General features: G+C 38.5%; 1 protein-coding gene across 1 annotated transcript in view; it reads left to right on the top strand.

The window, feature by feature from the left end:
- The window catches only part of lrmda (leucine rich melanocyte differentiation associated), a 294,340-nt gene that overhangs the window by 242,715 nt on the left and 34,429 nt on the right, over window positions 1–17,196 (top strand). Inside the window, exon 6 of the mRNA XM_082154025.1 lies at window positions 15,057–15,144. Coding sequence (XP_082010151.1) covers window positions 15,057–15,144 — 88 coding nt within the window. The remainder of the gene's footprint in view (window positions 1–15,056; window positions 15,145–17,196) is intronic.

Here is a 17,196-nt window from a genome sequence, read left to right as displayed (position 1 = left end):
TTCCCGTTCTGTGTATCTAGATAGTCAACTGTACTTTTGATTTTACTTTCCTTTGACATGATCTCTGACTTCGTGGAGACCTGTCAGTTATTATAGATCTACCCCAGAAACCAATAGTGTCGACCTTAGTCTGATGCACACTGTGATACAGAATGCTGAAAAATTTTTATGTAAAATTTTTGAGTTTACATACAATTACAGTATTAGAGTCACTTAGCAGCAACTAAATATCCATGAACATAATTGTATGTTCAGCGATATTGTTAACTTAAACTATTAAAATAAAGTTTTTGGTATTTAAAATAGAGCTGAAATAAAATGTAAATATTAGATGGAAATCTTAAACTTAAAAAAACTTACATGAAAATTTGAAATTTTGCATTGGCAACTAACTGAAATAAATGCAAGTTGAAGTACTAAATTTAAAGTGAAATAAATATAAAATAATGTTATGTAGAGTTATGTAGTGAAAGTGGTTGAAATGGGAACTGCAGTCCAAATTCAAAATACTGGAGAGAGTTGTTTCTCCTGTCCCCTACTCCTCAGAGTCGATGCTCACGCGGGTTGCCAGATTGAGGCCACGCTAATGGACAATAGAAGGTGACGAGCCTCACACTGTAAGTCAATGAGTTGGTTTATCCATGTTTTAATATGCATCTGGTCATTGAGCTTTTAGATGGAAACCAAGGCTTTTTAGGTCGAGTAGACTCTATGATCTCTGACCCAGTTCGTTTGCTGGCTTGCATGGCTGCAATACGCTGTGTTTTAGGCCAACTGGCAACCCGGGTGTCGAAATACTATTGGATGAATTAGCAGTGGGTGGGATCACAACAAAAACAGACATTCTGAAATGTAACACAATTTCAAAGAAGAATAACTGGCTGTAGCATTGTTTTTATATATTTCATTCTGATGAATTTATATTTTAATACTTGAAATTATAACAGCGTAATCATTCTTCAGTCTTATCCTGAGCAGATTCAAGTCGAAATGAACCTCTTTGTTTTAATTATTTGTCAGTTTCTGGTGAACTGCTCAAAGCTGGAGGGTCTTGATTAACAATGTTAAATGAAACTCTTATACCCTCACACCTTACACACGAGTGAGTGAGTGTGTTGTGCAGTCACACGGACATTTTAGATTGTCGGGATTGTTAGATTGTGTTATTTTCTCTGTCCTGTCTCATTGAAGCTCTTCTCATTAGTCTGAGACGGTTCTTCAGAGAGTCATCATTTGCTCTACGTAATGAATAGGTTAATAAAATAGAATAGTTTAATTATGTTTTACTCCCTCTCTTGTTAATGGTTCCAGAGTAGCTCAATTGAATAATATGATTCCTGTTATTAATTATCTGTAAGTCAACTTGTTTAAATGGTATTTTACAGTGCCTTGATAAAATTACCGCTAGAGGCAAAGTGGTGATAGACAGACAAAGGCCATGGACAAATTATCATACAACTATTAGCTTGTTTCCAAAGGGTTTTATGTTAATCTTTTAGTGCTTAAGTACCCCGCAATTAACATCAGGAGGAGCTGCCTTCCAGCAAGCCTTGCAAATTGAAGTGCTCAGATAAAGAAGTAGTTATTCAGATGTAAACCAGAGGAACGTCGGGCTATCGGACTGAAGTGTACAGGAATTTTTATGTGCGCGAGTGTGCGTGTGATCAAGGAGGTATAACGATATCATTATCTCTCATGGGCTATGACACAAGATGTCTCTTTCAGCCCGCTGCGCTTTTGTATAGCACTAAAGCAGGACGTTAACAGGCAGATGAATGGCTCTCATCGTCAGTTCCATCTGATGAAGAAACAGGTTTACATATCAGCACTGGTGGCTTGATATGCAAATGCAGCCCTTTGAGAGGGCTATAGGGGGATATGGCTCATTGTTAGGGTTTCACAGCCCTGTGTTCCTTTTATGCTAAGCAGAGACATACACATGGTGAAAGAGTGGGCGCCCATCTTCTAAATCAGCCTCCATCTCTGCTAGCTTAAACCAACAAAGGAGGCCACAACCCAGTGATTAATAGGCTGATTAGCAGTGTTACTATCTGGTCTATCTTGTTTTTCATTTCTGTTTGGGAAAAAAAAATCTGTTTCCTATCATATTATGAATAAACCAGCTGTAGTTGAGGGCAAGTAGTAAGAATCATGCTAGTGGTAGTTTCTCTGGTAATAGTTTTAAATGTATCCTATTGCAGAGAATGCTGCATACTTAAGGCCCCGATATACAGTACTCACGGTGAAGTTCTTTTTCGTTCTTTGCTTTGGGGTAAAAAGAAGTTCAAAATACTTTAGCAGCGGTATACTGTTAGCGAACATCCTGACGCCGCCTACGCTGCTGAGAGCGGCGTTTAGATGAATATGTTAATATGTGCTACGCGCTTTCCTTTCAATAACAAAATTAACACACAGCAAAAAGACAGCGGTGAGAAAACAGCAGTTGAAGCATCTGATCATAGCCATGTGGATGTTTGCACAAGCTCTGCACTCCAAACTCACTTCATACAATAGATTGTTTAAAAGCAAGCATGAAACATGAAAAAACAGTGTCGCTCTTTCAGTTAGAATTACAACTTCATTTTCTGCTATAAAGTGGCTCTCCGGTGTGTTCATGTTTTTATGGACATCCGACCTCGAGGGACTGAACAGAAGAAACAAACCAGAGAAGATTTCCACATCAAATAAGGCGGAGCTTCAGAGCCACACCCACATATTACGCAATCGCCACGGAACAATGGTAGTTTGAAGGTATTTACTTGCCAGAGCGAACTTTTCTAAAAAATTCGCTTTGGCAAGCTGTTTTGAACCCCCGAACCTAGCACAAAATTAACTTTGTTTTGGCCTGATTTTGTTTGAAATGACGTTCTTCAATTTCACTTGAAGTATATCGAGGCCTTTACTGGCCTTTTTAAAATCTGCAAAGGTCTGTCTTCTGTTTAACGAGAGATTTGTGTGTTGTGGCTATAACATTCAACATTCTAAGTAATATACATTATTGCACTATATAAACCTTTTTCTAATGGCCTTGGACAGAAAATGTCAGCCAAGGAACCAAATGGAAAGGGAACCTGGCAACCTGTTCATTGAACAAATAGCAATGATCTCATTAGAATGACAACAAACTTTCAATAATTAAAGATTGTGTATTTTAAGTTTGTGTGCAGTCTCAAAACAATAAGAGAGAGTTGGGTACGAGGTGCACAAAACTGTGACTGTGCACAAGTTCTATGATATGACCATGAATTTAAAGTCAAGTCAAGTCAAGTCATCTTCATTTATATAGCGCTTTTAACAATGTAGATTGTTTCAAAGCAGCTTTACAGAGATAAACGTATAATTTAAGGTAACAGAGATTGTTTTGGCTTTATAGCGGTTCTTTAATAAAGTTATTTTCCAGCTAAAGTTAGTTTTGATTGATTCGCTGCCGTCGCAACGATCATTTATTAAATTAGGGGCCGCTTAAAAAGGGACGATCATATATAGCTGCCTGTGATTGAGGTTTATTTGACTATAATTTATGTACTATTATAGTATTATTTATGAATATTTTGAATTAGCTTTTATGTTCATGTTTTAGGTCTACATTTTAATTTGTTAAATTTCTAGTAATTTCATGCACTTTTGTTCTTTTTATTTTGTTTTGTTTTTTAACTATTTCTAACTAGCTTCAATTTATTTTTATTTCAAATTTATTTTTTTAGAAATGTTTCTACTTTAGCTTAAACGAAAAGTAGACGTTGCTTTGCTTTTGATCTAACATTCATATTTTATTTAAGCTTTATTTCAATGAATGAAAGCAATTTTTAATAGTTTTAGTTTAGTTAACAATAACAACACTGATTAAGATGCACATGGAAAATATTTGTTTATTTATTTTCAAAAGTAAACGCTCTAGGTTGTAGGTGTCACATGAAATTGATCCTGATTTATATATATATAATATATATATATATATATAAGCATAATAAGCATAACAAACATGAAGCAGAAAATATAATCGCCTTAAGGACAACTTGAGTAAACACTGCCAAAACGTACCCATGTCTTCCCTCCTGAATACTGAGACCTGATTTCATGGGTCCGTCTAGGATCTTTTTCATGAGCATGAGTATTGAAAGATTCATTTCTTTTCAGCCAGGCACCCTGGGTTTCACTCTTTTATTTGCTCGAACCCTATGTCCACAAAGTCATTGTGTTAGTGTCCAGATAGGAAAATAAAACACTTGTCTTTATTCTCTTCCCCCATGTAAATACGCTAGATATGGTCTGACCAGACCTTTAAACATGATAAACACTTTTGCCTTCAAACTGAATTCCTTTGTGTCAGACCCCATAACTTATTGCACATGATTACAAAGCTACCGATATAATAAATTAAGCTGATGGACAGAATTATACCCAGTGCTTCCTGCACTCCCCAGTGACGCATACTAGCTTAGTGCTCCTTGACAGCAGCCTGTGATTTAACACTAGTGAGGAGGCCAAGAGGAAAACAGAAAACATTCACAGGAAAGGTCTGAGACTGGGCCTCCGCCTAGTTTACGAACCCTCTCTTATTCACCGCAAAGGCACCACCATTAAAAACCAGAGCGGAGCATCTGGGAAGATAGAAAAGTGTTAATACGTTAGCAGTGAAGTTTATCATTTCAGTCATGAGAGGGAATTGTTTGACACAATAGTCAGTGGAAGACAAGAAAAAGGGATGCTAACTTGCTCCAGAGCTGAGTCTTGTGCATTAAAACAGATGTGTGGTTTTGACGTGGGCATGTCATGGGCAGAGATAAACAGAATAAAGCAAAGAGAGGGCGGAACTGGCACGACACCGGCTAATTTATCTCACTGAGAGACAGATTAAAGGCAGGGCCCAGTAAAACAAAGTTGGGCCGCCTTAATCAGGGGACAGACTGCATGCCTTATAAATAATATATCAGGCCTGGATATTGAGAGGCCTGGGTGTTATTAGAGAGCATGGCCTTTTAAAGCAACAAATACAAGCCAGTGAGAGAACTATGGGTCTGTTCCAAAACCTTCTGAGCTGTCTACTGTCTACACACATACATAGGCTAACTTTATAAGTGACAGATTCTACTCACATGTGATTTCAATAGAGCATCAGCATGTTGCTAAGCTAACTACACGTAACAGCAAACAAGGCACACATAAATGCTCTTTGAATAGGGATTCTTTTTAGTATTGAATGAATTGTTCAAATATTTATAATCAACATTTCTCTCGTCTTATCGGCCATCTTGAATAGATTTTTTCACTGAGCTGGTGTCTGAAGAATACGTGCAATTATTTCGGCTAAAAGAAGCATCTTAGGAGGTTTGAAAAGCCTTAAAATGTTGTCCATATAGGCACTAGGTTCACTAGGTTTTAGAAAAATGTGTGTTTAGACATGTAGTGTTTAGATGTGTTTTCTTCTTTCGACTTATGAGACATCTTTTTAAAGATTTTGTTGCTAATGCTACTTTCCATGCTTAAAGAATGTTGTGATAGCATGCCCAGTGCACTCTTTTCATTTCCCAATGTTAAAAAAAATGTTTCAGCCTATGTTCACTTTTATGCTAAGATTTTCCTAAACTCTTATGCAAATATTATTTTGGCTAACCTTCCATTGTGTTGAGATTTTTGTCATAAAACTTTCCATTATGCTAAGACTTTGTTGCTAACGCTACATTACAAGCTCAAGAAATATTGTGATGGCATGCTCAATGCACTCCGACCTCGTAATTTTACCCTTGTTATTGTTTAAATTGATGCTCTGAGTATCATTATGTTTTTCTTTTTGTTAGATAACACTGAGGTTATTTCAGCGAGTTATTTGGCATGCAAATGCCCCACAGGTCAAGATGCAGCATCATTTCAATGCTAAAACATAAAACAGTTTTTTTATGTTCGTCTTGCTCCATAGGAAAAGCGTCTCTCTTTAACTATGATTAGGGTGAAGTCAGGGGAGAGAAGACAAGATTTAAATTTCTCAGTGTCATTAGTTCGACATGGGGTCACAGCTGGGCCTCTCCCACCATAATTGCAAGGCTTGATTTATCTGTAAAGAAGCTAAAATACATATAAATCTCCGGGCTCATCTTTGTTGCAGGATTCCCTCTCTGATTAATGACCGGAGCAAAAAAAAAAAAACACAAATGTGCTGTGAACAACTATGAATTATTCATCTCGATGGTCTGTTAAATGTGTATATTTCCTTAAGAAAAGTCAAGGTGTTTCGCGGCTATCTCCCGTTTTGCTGATGATGGAGAATGCGAGGTTGACCGCGTTCTCGGAGCTCTAATAAACTTTATTTCTACCTCAGCCATCAACCGCGGGCCCCACGCATAAATATGCTTTATGTAAATCTGTCAGCACCTGGCCTGTACCGACGCTTCTGTGTAGATATTGGCCTGTCTGGAAGTTTATGACGAAGTTTAAAATCATTCATTAAACTGACCCGCCGGTAAATCCACTTACTGGAAAATTGCCCCCGCTCTTCTATTTGGTTTGTAGATGCGATCATGAGTCCATTTTTAACTTAATTAATTGGCCGTTTCTGTTGACAAGAAATTTATGCAGTAATAATTTGCTGGAAATAGATGCAGAGAGTTGGAAATGAGATATCAATCACCGCCTCGTGTTCCAGCAGCTGCGGCGCGGCTAATATGAAAGTATTTCAGCCACTGACGACCCCGCTGTTTGTGCAGTCAAGATTATATATACCCACGATCCATTGCCTGCCTGAGAGGCGCTCATGGAGGTCTATGATAACAAAGAGTTTGTGATTTATAGCTTGCTGTGAAAGCAGAACTTGATGAGATTAAACAATTCCATAGCACAAGTGTTTCTCAGACCTTCTGATTTGTAGTTGTGAGCCGATAGTAAATCAAGTTTATATATCTGAAAGCCTGCTCAGCAAAGCAGTGCAATTACTGTTTAAGACAGCTACTTTTTATTTAATTTTTATCCAGGGTTTGTCTCCTTTATTTTCACGCCTGTCAGGGAGGCGCTCACCTTCATAAGTCCTTCTCCCAGGGAGGGGAGGATGCTGGGAGAAAAAGACCTCCTGCTATCTTTCCCTCACAGCTTTTAAAACCGCACCGAAGGAAGAGCTTGGCTTGTCTTGCTCTTGCGGTCACTAGTTTTATATTGTAGTGCATTCTTTAATATGACATGTAATGTGATGGATGTTGACATGTAAGGGTTTGTTTTTATTAAAGCAATAGTTCACCCAAAAAACAAAAATGCTGTCATTAATTACTAACCCTCATGTTGTTCCAACCTCGTAAGACGTTTGTTCATCTTTGGAACACAAATTAAGATATTTTTTATGAAATCTGAGCGATTTCTGTCCATCCATTGACAGCTACGCAACTACCACTTTGAAGCTTCAAAAAGCCCATAAAGAGATCATAAAACTTATCCATATGAATTGAGCGGTTTAGTCCAAATTCTCTGAAGAGACACGATCGCTTCATATGACGAACAGATTGAATTTAGGCTTCATCAACACACACGTTAGATTTGGTAAATGGAAGCTCAAGCATGTTCGCTTGACGTGTGAGAACCAATGAGGTTCATTCTCGTGTTATGCAGCACGTTTGAACTTCAGCAAGAGGTTTCTCGCCTGTCAAGCAAGTTCAGTTGAGCTTCTGTGTATGTTCGCTGAACATGTCTAAATGTGAATAAAAGACCATGGCTACGTTCACACTGCAGGCTGAAACGACCCAATTCCGATTTTTTTGCCCCTATGCGACCTGTATCTGATCTTTTCATGACAGTCTGAACGACACAGATCCGATCTTTTCAAATGCGACCCAGGCCACTTGGGTATGTGGTCCCAAATCCGATACATATCCGATCTTTTCAAATGCGACTTCAGTCTGAACGGCCAGGTCGCATTTATCCGACCCGCACGTCATTGATACGCGAAAAACGTCATAATCCTGCGTTGAAGTAGTCGTCGGTTTGAAAACGGACTGCATATTCCTCGAGCTGAGGTAAATCTGCCGAACGGGTCGACCTCGACGAGCCCGTTAATTAAAATAAATAAATAAATAAAAGCCCACGGCCATTATATATACGTTATGTTAACTTATTTGTGCTGAATCTGATATTAGATAGGTCAGCGGCTGCTGTCTGGCTCTTGTGTAACGGTCGCTACGCGCGCTCGTGTGTGTGTGTGTGAGAGAGAGAATCACAGTTAAAGTTTAGCTACTTCCGCAAACAATAAGTGACGTCGTTGAGTACTCTTCTGCGCATGCGGGTCACTTCTGGGTCATTTCACGTTCACACAGGAGATCACAAAAGGTCGCATTTAATTGGAAATGTGAACGGCCTTGCAAAAAAATCGAATTTTTTCAAAAAATCGGAATTGAGCATTAAGCCCTGCAGTGTGAACGTAGCCTAAATTCAATCTGTTCATCATATAAAGCAATCGAGTCTCCTTAAAAAAATTTGACTAAAGCGCTCAATTCATGTAGATTAGTTTCACGATCTCTTTATAAACTTTTTGAAGCATCAAAGTGGTAGTTGCGTAGCTGTCAATGGAGGGACAGAAAGCTCTCAGATTTCATAAAAAATATCTTAATTTGTGTTCCGAAGATGAAAGTCTTACTGGTTTGGAACGACTTGACAGAATTATTATAATTTTTTTGGGGTGAACTATCCCTTTAATAATGACAAAAAGGGTAAAGGTACACAATTATTATTGAAAAACGTTTTGTTAAAAACAATGTGTGTGTTTGTACAATAGCATCATCCGGCTGCCCATGTACATGTAACTAATCGATTATCATCATACTGTAACATTTATTTGTTCTGCCTTATACGCTGTAGGCTGAAATAGCACTTTCAAACTAGTCGACAACCTCACCCTTTATCTCTCCTGCAAACATCAAGAGATCTCATTATTTAGAAACATCTCAGGGTTTTTTTCCTCCCATATGCCCCAAGTCAAAATTAGTTTTCACTCCCTCTGTGATCTTCTCTGACTGGGGTGCGCTGGAAGTAAAGAAAATGGCTGTCTTCACATCAGGGCTGAGTCAAAGACGCACTTCACAGAGCCGTTCTTCCAGCTTAAGCATTGCTAAGTAACCTTCACATTTCACTCATGTAAGAAGCTAATTTCCTTTAAGTTCGCATGTCACTTTCTGCAGGTCTGCTTTGTGGGTACTCTTCAAATGTCTCGGAGCGTCTAATTGCGTAGGAAACATCCCAGACAACCTGGTTTGACAGTCCTACTCACAGAATCCTCAATAATTTAACATCCCACACACTTGAAAACATCCCTGACATTAGATAAAGAATATAAAGAACCACCGTGTGTCATACCTTTGAGAGAGACTGTCTGTGGAATGAAAAGATATAGAGAGGAGAAACACATGCATGGGCAACTATAGAGCAGTTGATAAATGCAGAATTTGAAGTAAAATGCAGAAATTATTAAACAAATTTTTCCAGTTGCTTTATCAAACTATAATTAATCATCTACTAACAATTATATTTAGTTAATAGTGAGTATGGGCTAATAACATATACATCCATAGACAAAAGCAGCTGTCAAAAAATTAAAAGCCGAAGTGTATAATTTCTCGACATTTCAGTTGTTCAAAATTAATAAATAAAAACATTTCATTTGATTTTAATATGAATTTTTGCTATAAATGTTATTTCTGGGGAAAAAGGAAAATAAATATGTTTAATTTTTTATATATATTGTATGTAATGTGTATATATAATGTTTTATATTTTTTTTATCAGCCTACAAATGTCTTCCATATATTATATGGATACAATTTTAATTGTCTCTAAGTGTCATGAATGAGAAACACCCTGCAGTTTTTAGTTTTAACTTAAGTTTTAAGTAAAGTTAGTTCAACTTTTTTCCCCCTTTCATTTATGTTCCTGGCAGAGTCATTCTTTATAGCTGATAATAATTTTTTTTTTTTTTTTTTTTTTTTTTTTTTTTTTTTAAGAGCAGGTTGGCTCTTTTAAGTTTAACCCCTGTAAAGCCATGTAAAGTGTTGTGCCTGTTGATATGGGTGATTAACTTCCTGCTTTTTAAAGCTGAGCTATACATAGAGTCCCGTCTCCGGAGAGAATTTGGGTATATGCTTGAGGCGAAAGCTGTTTCACTTGTGATCACTGATCATATGATACATTTACGTAGCACAAGTGCATTGAAGTAGAACTGGTAAATCATTAAGTACTTGCTCAATGCAGCTCACACTGTGATCACACCACAGAAAAGACTTTAAAACCCTTGGAGGGCAGGCACCATTACATCCAGCCTTCTCTCCTTAGTCATTACCTAAGAAAACAGAATTAATACAGTTTTATGCACACTACAGCCATTTAAAACACATTACTGCCACACATCTGAAAGACAATTATGAAGGTCAAAAGCATTAAAGTGCTTCTTCAGTGATTGGCACACTGTTCTCAGCGTGACATTTATACTGTGTGTAATCACAGTCCGTGCTTCAAATATAATTGACAGGTCTGACCCATATACGATTTAAGTATTTTTACACAAAGCATATCATGTTTAAATGAACTTAATGAGTAAAAATAGAAAATCAATATCAGACTGACATTTCATTGACTTAAATACACACAAAGATGTTTGTTTTCCCTCTGATCTTGGGCTCATCAGAAGAAAAGAAAAAAAAAGTCTTGCACAAAAGACAAGGAAAGTTTCATACCCACAGAAAACATTTTTTTTCTTGTTACAGACCCAGAGAGAAAACATATCAAAAAACATTTTACTACATGTCTTTTGCAAGCACAAAAAGCTGAAATGGTGTCAAGAGAAAACAAAACAGAAAGCTTGTTTCTTCTAACAATTGCTTTAAGCTACAAAATCTCCTTGAATCCCAAGCCTCCCGTTACTGTCGAATTTCCACTCTCTTTCTCTCGCTCGCTCTTAAAGGGAAAGCAGGCCCTTCTGTTGGGCCTGATAGGTTGTAGGCTGATGCTTAGCAACAACATTCCTGTGCCTTAAGTAGCAGTAAGCCCCTGGCTGAACTCTTTGAAGTGGCTGTCAGGCCACATTTATTTCGTTTTAGCACTTTGTCTACTTGTCCAGATATATAAGGAGATAAAAAGCGCTGGTGTTTACACTGATCTTTGCCTCTGTTTCTCTCTCCCTCTTTCTGTCTCACTCTATCTCTGTATATCTCTTTTGCGGCGCTGGTAATTAGATTGTAGTCCTGATCAGGCATCGCAAACATGAGACGTGCTGCGAGTTGCGCTAGACATCAGACTCAACTCTTGATGTTTCAGCGAAGGGTATCTCCAGCTTTGGGGGTTCGCACCAAACCAAATCATAGCGTTAACTGCATCTTAGCCACCCGTTCACCTCTTCCCACTCTCTGGGGTGGAGATTTGTTTGGAGTTGATAATCACAAATGGCTGGATTTTTCGTCATTTATTTGTGGGGGAGAAAAAAGGACATGCGAAAAGAAGAGGGAGCATGAGTATGATGTATAATCCAGGAGACGAGTCATATTTCACTGTGACATTTTCAGCAAGCAGTCCTCCCTTTGAGTGCAGAGCCCCTGTTGGGCTGAGAGCTGCTGTGGCTTTCTCTGTTAATGCCATTATTAGAGACTTTTTTCTTTCTCCAGCTTGTAAATTTCTGCTGCATTATCATAAAGTGTAGTGATTACTCAGTGTATAAAGACAATAATGATGTGAGCAGGCAGCATATGCCAAGGGCCTGGAGAACAAGAGCTCGACGTGCTGAGATGAGACGCCTATGCAAACCTGACGCTGCAGCGCCCCCATCTGACCAGTGCAGGAAAAATGCTCACGGGTGTATGTGAGAGCGTGAGTGGGTGGTGAGAAAGAGAACGAACAAAAGAAAGAACTAATCAAAGAAAGGAAGAATGAATAAGTGCTGAAGATGAACACCGTGTTGAGATTGGAAAAAAGTATCTTGGCATTTGACCTCCCAAAGTTCCAGATTTCTCTGAATCAGGGCTGCCAGATTTGGTCTTCGTTTAGTGAAGAGGTCTTCTGTCGCCTCAGTGGCATAACTGCATCTGAAGATTTCTTCTAGACTCTAGATTGCATGCTCACTCTCTCTGTCAACCTTCTGCCTCTCTATTCAGACTCACAGATGAGTCTCACTTGCAACCCGAGGAACCTTCAGAAATATGTGCAATATGTTTATTTCAGTCGCTGCTTTATATATATGGCCATTTGGGTTTTTTGAACACTTAAACTGCTCTTAAAAATGTATCACTGTCATCAAATCAGTTAGCAGTCAAAATAAAGTGAATTCAAAACTAAGACAAAGAGTAGTTTTCAGACACAGTTAATGTGTTGAACTACACCTGTGGGTAAATTGCCAGGTCACGAGTGTGTATTTATACAAAAAAAAATCACCAGTTAGTTAAAAGTAATTCAGACATGGCTCATAAATATGTTGATTAGTTAGTTTTCTTAGCCTTTGCATTGTTTGTTTGCAAATGGCACTTGCTTTGATGTTTTATCTAATGCAATAACATTTAGACATTTTGAACTGCCCAAATACTTTTTAAGGGCCACTGTATTATCATTCATTATAGATGGGCAGATCTGAGCTCACAAGTTGCCATTTATTTGATGGATAGTGATGCATATCTTTTAAAAGCAAAACAAAGTGCTTTGTGAAAGGAGAAGCTCTTAACTGCCTGTGCGTGCTCAAAGCTCCCAGACTGAATGAATTCAAAGGGCCCGGGGTGACCCCTTGGCTTGTGATTATGTTTGTGTAAAATCTTAAGGATGCCGATCAAAGCAAGGCTCTTGTCCGCCTGCCCTTTTTTTTTTGCCAAGAAAGGCCCAGATAACAGCTGGCATTCAAACAGAGTTTTCCTTTAACTTTTTTGTTCGCCGGGATTCCCATTATGAGCCAGGCCTTCTTTCTCATCTCGAGGATGGCTCATTGAATAAAGAGAAAGAGAGGAGTGGATGGGAGGGGAGGAAGTGGAGGGAGGGCTCTGATTAATCTTCTTCCAGGGTGGGGGTGTTTGATCAGAGGACTTGGCCCGGGAGGGGTGGGATGGTTAGGAGAGAGGGGGTATCTCTGATGTTGACAGCAGGCGACTTTTGCGCACGGCATGTGATTGACGTGCCTGGCCGCTGGGCTGGAGGGGGGGTGCTCTGTGTCCGGTGGGGCATAGCCGGCCCCTGTCTGTGGGTGGTGGTGTTAATAATGTGGCAACTGGGAAGATTAATTGTAGACAAGCAGCAGGATTACGAGCGGCTTTGTGGCCGGGACAGGGCTATTTGGTGGGGAAGGCCTCTGATCTGTCAGGTCCAGAGGAAATTAGTCAGGGAGGACTGAAGCTGACACTACAAATGCTGCTTTAGGATATTAAAGCCAAATGGCCAGAGGAGATTGAAATGGTAACAAGGAAACTGCTGACATGCTCGGAAACCCCGATGCAACTGCACCCCGCTGGATTCTTGTAATTAGGGCGATAATTAGTCATGTGATAACAACGAGAGAAAAAAAGCTTTTTAAGTTTTAAAAGAAAAATATTTACTCCATTTTCTGTTGCTGGGCAACGGTAAACAGCCTGCAGATAGTTATCCTTTGGAACAATGTTTTAGAATGTATTATTTTGATTATCAATTGTTATTATTTGTTAAACATGAGTGTCTATCATAATTGTTGCTATATTTACACTTTTTCTATTTCAGTCAATATAAATCAGATTTAGCTTATTTTAAATAATATAAATACTTCATAGAAACACTTAATATCAATATGCAGCAAAAAAGTGACAGTAAAGACATTTGCATTGTTACAAAAAAATTCTGATGCTTCACAGTTTCCACACAAATATTGTTTCTTGAGCAGCAAGCCAGCATCTTAGAATGATTTCTGAAGGATCATTTGACGCTGAAGACTGGAGTAATGATGCTGAAAAAATACTAAAATGAAAACAGTTATTTTAAATTGTAATAATATCTGACAATATTACAGTTTATACTGTAATTTTGATCAAATTGATGCAGCCTTAGTGAGCATTAGAGACTTCTTTCAAAAACATTCAAAAATATTACCGACCCCAGACCTTTAAGCACTATATGCATAATACATTCTCAGCACTAAGCTGAGTGTTTCCAGTGAATGGAAAAATAAAATATGCCACCTCTACTCTTTATTTGTCATTTTGGTCCTTACAATGATTAAATGCTCTGAGAATTCCTGCCTGCAGAAAAGCACAATATTTTCACAAAGGCATCAGATATCAACACATCATGATATACTGTGTTTTTGGCCCTTGAAAGAAGACAAAGGAGGTTGAAAACAACACTTTTGACCTACCAGAAGCACACAGGCGATCTGTATTCTCTGCAGCTCCTCTCCTGTTCTGTCTATGCGGTGGCCTTTATGTGAATATATTTGTATTTTTAAGGTCGGCCAGTGAGAGATGAGTTTACTTAAACTCAGGTCTGGCCTTTGGAGAGCAGTAATTTCATGCCACCTGTTGGATTGTCAACACACAACGGCGCGTGTGAGTGAGTGGCAGACTGACCCGGGCCTGACCCGCGGGGCTCTTCATGGCTGAATGGTGGCTGGGGCCCTTCCCCTGGTGGCCCCTTCTCTTAAACAGGCAGGGGACAGGTAATCAAAGCCAGGGCCCCGTCCTCACCTTTCACTCCTCTCCCTGCAAAATAATGAAAGTCGCCCTCGTCCCGCGCCCTGATAAAATAAGAAAGCCGCTCCTAACATTTCCTCTCCTCTGCGCTGATGAAATTTATGGCATTTAGACAATCAGTCATGGAGGTGAAATCTCACCCGCATTCTTTCGTTGTCTCTCACCCCGCCGTGCCTTTCCATTCTCTCTCCCTTTTGTGGCATCAGTCTGGGAAATTATTCCAGATTGCTTGTGACAAATGACTTCTTTTCATTGAACTCAATTAGGATCATTGCATACAGAAATCAATAACCAACATTTCTCCTGTCGGTGTTGGATAATGAATCGTCGGAGATGTTATAAATGTTCGCAGGTGTGTAAACTGAGCATGGTGAATTTATGTTTGTCCAAACTCTTTTTTTTAAGGACGCCGCCAGGGATCTGAGGCCCGAATCCGCCACAACGCTGTACACCCCGCTGCCACGAGGATCCAGAGATGCCCGAAACCACAAAGGTAGTGTTATTTGGACAAAAAAAAGTGTGAGAATGCAGAATGCATACATTTTTGTCTCGGATGACAGTTATCTAAACAAACGTACACTCGATTGCTAACAGAAGCTCTGCAGAAGAGATGGTTGTGATGTGTTAGACTCTGTGCGAGGCTTTCATGCCAACTACATTTATCATGCTCTTTTGTCTGTGCAATGCAAAGCGCTGTTTTTATGTCACGGCCATGGCGGTGGTACTTTCATGCGAGGTCAGCTGTGTGCTTCTCAACCCCCCACCAAGGACAGATCTATTTCACAAAGGCTGACCTGCACCTCTCAAGTGATGTAGAGGAAAGCCCAGTGCTTTGTCAAAATCATGCTGCTTGAGAATAGTCCATTAAAAGGTGAACGGAGCTGACATATGAAATATTTTTTCTCCCTCTTAGATTTGGGCGAGCTGACACTCTCCATTTGTTATTTTTACGATACTGTACTGCAGCGTTAGATAACACAAGCCCTCATCTTCGTCCTTCGCCTCTTTTTATTCCTCTGCCTTTATCGTGCCATTTTTATTTATCTTGACTTATTGCCTATTCTATTTGCTTAATGCATCGGCTCTGACACTGTAACTCTTTACTAAAACTCACCTTTGGCTGTGCCATGAAAATGCTTTAATAGAATAGCCATGACACTAAAAGATGCAGTTCACCTCCAAGACACTGTCAGTGAAAATTGGGCATTGTGTTTGGATTGGCGATAATTCATGGGGTTTCTGTGTAATCGTAATGCAGTGCAAAAATTACCTGCTCATATATTGTAGTTTATTTATTTATTTATTTATTTATTTATTTATTGTTTAATTTGAGCATCACCAATGCTTTTAAAGGCAAGTTAGGTGATTTATCCCAGATTTTTTTTTTGTTATGCTGGTTGAAAATCTTTTTACATCCTGATAGCAATCATAAGTTAAAGGAATAGTTAAAAATTCTGTCATCATTTACTCACCCTCAAGTTGTTTCAAACCTGTATGAGTTTCTTTCTTCTGCTGAACACAGAGGAAGATATTTATAAGAATGTCGGTAACCAGACAGTTGATGTACCCCATTGACTTCCATAGTAGCAAAAAATACTATGGAAGTCAATGGGGGACATCAACTGTTTGGTTACCGACATTCTTCAAAATATCTTATTTTGTGTTCAGCAGAAGAAAGAAATTCATACAGGTTTGAAACAACTTGAGGGTGAGTAAATGATGGAAGAATATTCTTTTCTAAGTGTACTAAGCCTTTAAGTGGTCTAAATGTATTTATATGTGTATATATTATCTGTGGAAGGTGACGTTTAGGGCTGCACGATATTGAAGAAAAGTGCGATATGCGATAACTCATTAAATAATGATTAATTATTACGATTAATTATTAATTAATTAAACATAAAACAATAATGTGATATTCGATATGCGATACAACAATGCTTAGAGTGTGGAAAATAAACTTAAATTATCTATTAAAATTATCAAAATATATTTAAAATTATATAACTTACATACTTGTTTCACATTCTTTTTGCTGCAGTATTTACTGGAGCATAAGAAGTGTTATTTTAACATCAGTGTAAACCACAGGGTTTAGGGTTTCAGGTAGGCCTACATTGTTTATTTAACAACAGAAACCGAATAATCAAATGTAAAAATAAAACACTGCTTAGTTTTCAATGTATGAATTAAATATATACTGATTCTTATTAAAGCTACAAAAGTTATTCAGCCAAGAGCAGTGAGTGATTTTCTCTTTGTCTTTTATTCATGATCCCAGTTATTGCAAGCTGTTCCGATATGCATATCGCGATATATACATTTGCGATATTTCGATAATTTCGATATATTGTGCAGTCCTAGTGTTGTTGACCGTCAACCACATTGATTTCGGTCTGAATGCAATGATACAATGTCTGCCTGTCAACGTATGTATTTCCATACCTCCGTGCAGACATCACACATCATCAGTGCGTTTCATGCTATGTAGAGTTAGACAGACGTCAGTCACTGAACACCGCAAACGGAAACAGCAGCCACCTTT

The sequence above is a fragment of the Leuciscus leuciscus genome (assembly GCF_965113295.1).
Source record: "Leuciscus leuciscus genome assembly, chromosome: 22".
In the NCBI taxonomy this organism is placed as follows: domain Eukaryota; kingdom Metazoa; phylum Chordata; class Actinopteri; order Cypriniformes; family Leuciscidae; genus Leuciscus; species Leuciscus leuciscus.
The sequence above is the reverse complement of the archived record's forward strand: the minus strand, read 5'-3'. Positions and strand labels throughout refer to the sequence as shown.